Source organism: Alexandromys fortis, unplaced genomic scaffold (assembly GCF_014885135.2).
Source record: "Alexandromys fortis isolate MF-2015 unplaced genomic scaffold, M_Fortis_MF-2015_v1.1 scaffold_9, whole genome shotgun sequence".
Taxonomy (NCBI): Eukaryota; Metazoa; Chordata; class Mammalia; order Rodentia; family Cricetidae; genus Alexandromys; species Alexandromys fortis.
In genome coordinates this window covers 2,064,974-2,069,146 of record NW_026067892.1, presented here as the reverse complement: position 1 = coordinate 2,069,146, position 4,173 = coordinate 2,064,974, and the positions used below count along the sequence as shown (strand labels likewise).

Genomic DNA, 4,173 nt, shown 5'->3' with positions numbered 1-4,173 from the left:
CTCTCTCTCTCTCTCTCTCTCTCTCTCTCTCTCTCACACACACACACACACACACACACACACACACACACTGTGTAGCACTGGCTGGTCTGGAACTCTGGAACTCACTATGTAGGCCTACCAGACTGGCCTGGGACAAACAGAGATTTTTGCCTGCTCTGTCTTCCAAGTACTGGTGTTAAGTGTGTGCTCCACCACGCACAGCCCTCACCACCCGTTTAGATCCAAATGTATTTGATGTGGTCTCTTTTCCAAACTTTCCATCGTAGGCCTTTGTGCGCAGGGCCAGGCTACCTTCCTCTCGTCTGGTGCTGTACTGATTCCTTTAGAGTGACTGAGGTCACATGATCAGATGCAGCCTGCAGGATGGCTGCTCCATATACACACACCTTTGCCTTCCATCCTCCCAGCAGCCCCCATAACAGCCCTGTTTGGAAAAATCCACGGCTTGGTGCTTCGGAACTTCAAGCATCTGGCTTTCCCTGGCTCTTCTCATCTCTCCTCTCTTGCCTCCCGTTAGAGGCACCCACACGGGAGGCCTTCTGGTCTGGGCAAGCCAGGATCCTCTGCCTTTACAGCTGTGAGACGCATGGTCCACAGCTCTGCCCTGCAGTCTAGGCTTCCTCATGCTTCTGCAACGGTCCTGTGCATCTCTCACTGCAGGAATTTTTTATGGTCCACTTGCCCTAAATAAAGAACATGGGATAGAGAGATGGCTCAGTGGTTAAGAGCGCTGGCAGCTTTTCCAAAGGTTGCAGGTTCAGTTCCCAGCACCTACATGGCAGCTTACAACTGTCTGTAACTCCAGTTCCAGAGGGCTGAATGTCCTCTCTGCTTTTATGAGCACCAGGCACACCCTGAAGACATACAGACTCACACACATGACTAAAAATACATCTTTTTTTGCAAGGAGGGTAACTCTTTGTAACCACTATCTAGAATGTTCCCAAGAGCATCCTCGCCCCATCTATCCTGAGCTGCCTCATGTAAACATCATCATGGGAACAGTCTTCCTGCTTAGGTTTTAAGCATCCCTCCCCATCACTCCCCACCCACATGAGATGCACTGATAGGTATTTGTGTTCCCAGCCGTGGTACTCAAAGGCCCACTCACCCAATGCTCCTGGACTTGGAAGGAAGAAGTAGTGAGCGGCTGATGAGGCCTTAGACCCAGTCAGTGGGTCATTTTCGGTGTGCGTGCAGCGCTCTCACTCGGGCTATCTCTCTCCCTGCAGATATGCAATGCCTTCCACAATGCCAACATTTTGGTGCTCATTTCGGGGTGTCACAGTGAGTACCCTTCCCCCGTGAGAGATTGTATGTCTCGTCCCCCAGTGCTCTGCTCCAAGCGCTGCTCCAAGCGCTGCTCCAGGCGCTGACACCTGTGTGTCTGGCTTTGGTTTGTAGCCTCTGTGGTCAAGTCATTGGAGAAGAATGACTTCTTTGACCAAGGCATCACGAAGGCCCAGCTCTTCCTCAGCCTCCACGACGCAGTGCTGTTTGCCTTATCAAGGAAGATGCCCGAGCCCTCGGAGTTAAGCATGGATGCAACTGAGACAGTGATACGTGAAACCTACTCGGAGTCAGACAAGGTAGGATGCTGTGGAAAAGTGGGGAGAGGGGGGTGTCTGATGAGAGGTAAAGGGTGTTCACGGAAGGCTGGGCTGCACCTGTGCCAGAGCTGACGCTGAGCAAGCTCTGGGACCAGTCACGAATGGTAGAGACTGCCACAGCCCCTAGTGTCCCATGCAGGACCCCCGCCCCAGCCAGCCCAGCAGAGGCCTCAGGTATCCTCGTCCATCGCCCTATGGCTAGTGTCACACCAATTGCTAGAGATCTGAGACCCTCGCCTGGCCATCCAGACTCTAGAGCCTCCCTTACCACCACCTCCAGAGGAGTCTTAAGTCTGATGAGTAGAAGCCATGTCTGCCCGTCTGCCGCCCAGGACTTGGGTGATTATTTACATTGTGGGTAATGAGGATTCATGACCAGATACAAGAGAGGAAGACACATACATCCACAGTCTGAACCGTTTCTTAACCCTAAATAGAAACCTGAGTGGGCTTTGGGCTTCCCAGATCAGAGTCCACAGGGAAATTAAAACATGGATAGGCGTGCAGTGTTATCTAATGGCCGGGAATTATTTTTCAGTCAACTCTTTTGTTTCTGACCTGCTGGGCTTTAATAGTTTGCGTTTTTATGACAAGAAAAATGTACCGCGATAAGGTTTTTAAAATAATTGGAGAAGTGAAAAATACACAGACTGACAGAACCCAGCTCTTCTTCATCCCCCTCCCCCGGGCTTTGCTGAGGTGTCTCACAGGTCATGTGTCTCATTTTTCCAGAACAGTTTTCTTCCCTGTCACCGAGATCAGAACGTAGGGCTTCTGGTTTGCTCTGCCACCCACTCCTGTTTATAAACCTCAGAGCTCTTCAGGTTCGCCCCTGCCCGGAGCGAGAATTCTCCTGAGGACTGGCAAGATGACTCAGTGGGTAAAGGCACTGCTGTGGCATTGGAATCCACTGGGAAAGATTGTAGTTTAGACTGATGAATTCATTCTTAATGCTAGCAGAGGGACAGCAACCTGAGAGCCAAACAGCACTGTGTGCGGAAGGGAGCTAAAGGCAAGGTTTGTAAAGGTGGATATCAAAGGTGCTCGTCACACCATCTGCGGCATCCACGGCATCCACGGCATCCACGGCTGGGCAAGAGGACTGGTTTCTCCTTCCCACCGCCCAGTCATAAAAAGACCTCTGCACTTCATTCCCACCCAACAGGATTGGGCGAATTCACAAAAGCAGGAAGCAAAGGTTAAATGCCTCTCAGTGGGGATGCCATTGTCCCTTTTTTCTTGGTTATTTGTTGTTTGTTTTTGAGACCTGTTTCTCTGTGTAGCCCTGGCTATCCTGGAAGTTGCTCTGTAGGTCAGGCTGACTCTGGTTCTGGGGCCAATATTGCCTGACTTCAGGATTCTATTCTAATCTCACAGGCATTCAAGGGCAAAGTTCAACAGCCCTTAAGGGCCGCCTGGTACCACATGAAGTTTCTTTAGCCATCACAGGAGCATTATGTGTAAATTATTACACAGGTCTGTGCACTCCGGGGGAAGTGTCTCTAGTGGCTGGGGTAGAGCAGGCAGTGACAGAGTGCCATCAGGCTCAGGCCACAGCACTCACTGCCAAGCCTGGCGCCCTGAGTTCTATTGCTGACCCACACGGTGGGGAGGAGAGAACCAACCAATATACTCCCACAGTGGTCCTCTGACCTCCACACGGGCACCATAGCACACGGTGTACACACACACAAATAAACAAACAAATAAATGTTTAAAAAAAAACTTTTTAAAAATTCTTTTAGCCAGGTGGTGGTGGCACACACCTTTAATGCCAGCACTCAGGAGGCAGAGGCAGGTGAATCTCGGAGTTCAAGGCCAGCGTGGCCTATAGAGCGAGTTCTAGGATGGGCTCTTAAGCTACACAGAGAAACCCAGTCTCAAAGAAACAAAAAGAAAAGAATTCTCTTGACAGTCTTTCCGACCAAAGGCGCCCTTCTCACTCCCGGAGCTTCCACTGATTCTCAAGTGTTTGTGTCCTTCGGAAACACCTGCATTTGTCACTCAGAGGAGGACAGCGGGGCCCTCTGGGTCCCAGCCCCCTGCATTTTTGACTCAGTGGAACTTGGGTGGGTATCAAGAGTCTCATCTCTACTAAATTACCAGGTGATGCTTGGATCTAGAAATCACTGGTAACTGAACTATTTCTCTCGTTGGAACTAGAGATGCTACCCTGGAGGTGGTACAGTCCAGGGTGGCTCTGACCTCAGTTCAAGACTTGAGGTTTTTCTGGCCCATCCCATGGCAGAGTGTAGGTAGTTTCCCTACAGCCCTGCCCTGAAAGCCATCAAAAGCAAGGAGCAGCTGGGTGGCTCTGTCCAGACCGTCAAACACCCACAGAACAAAAGTGGCCCCAACTCCCAAGCTCACTCCGTGATCTTTAACCATCTCCCTAGTTGTGGCAATTTTCAGGGTGACTTTGATTGGTATTATGGTATCTTCATTCAGAGGTTGTTGTTTTGGTTTGGTTTGGTTTTTGGAGACAGAGTTTCTCTGTGTAACAAACAGCCCTGGCTGTCCTGGAACTCACTCTGTAGACCAGGGTGACTTCGAACTCATC

General features: G+C 50.6%; 1 protein-coding gene across 1 annotated transcript in view; it reads left to right on the top strand.

Moving 5' to 3' along the window:
- Slc26a8 (solute carrier family 26 member 8) overlaps positions 1–4,173 on the top strand; it is a 59,115-nt gene that overhangs the window by 52,611 nt on the left and 2,331 nt on the right. Inside the window, exons 18-19 of the mRNA XM_050141897.1 lie at positions 1,236–1,290; positions 1,408–1,592. Of these exons, the coding sequence (XP_049997854.1) occupies positions 1,236–1,290; positions 1,408–1,592 (240 nt within the window). The remainder of the gene's footprint in view (positions 1–1,235; positions 1,291–1,407; positions 1,593–4,173) is intronic.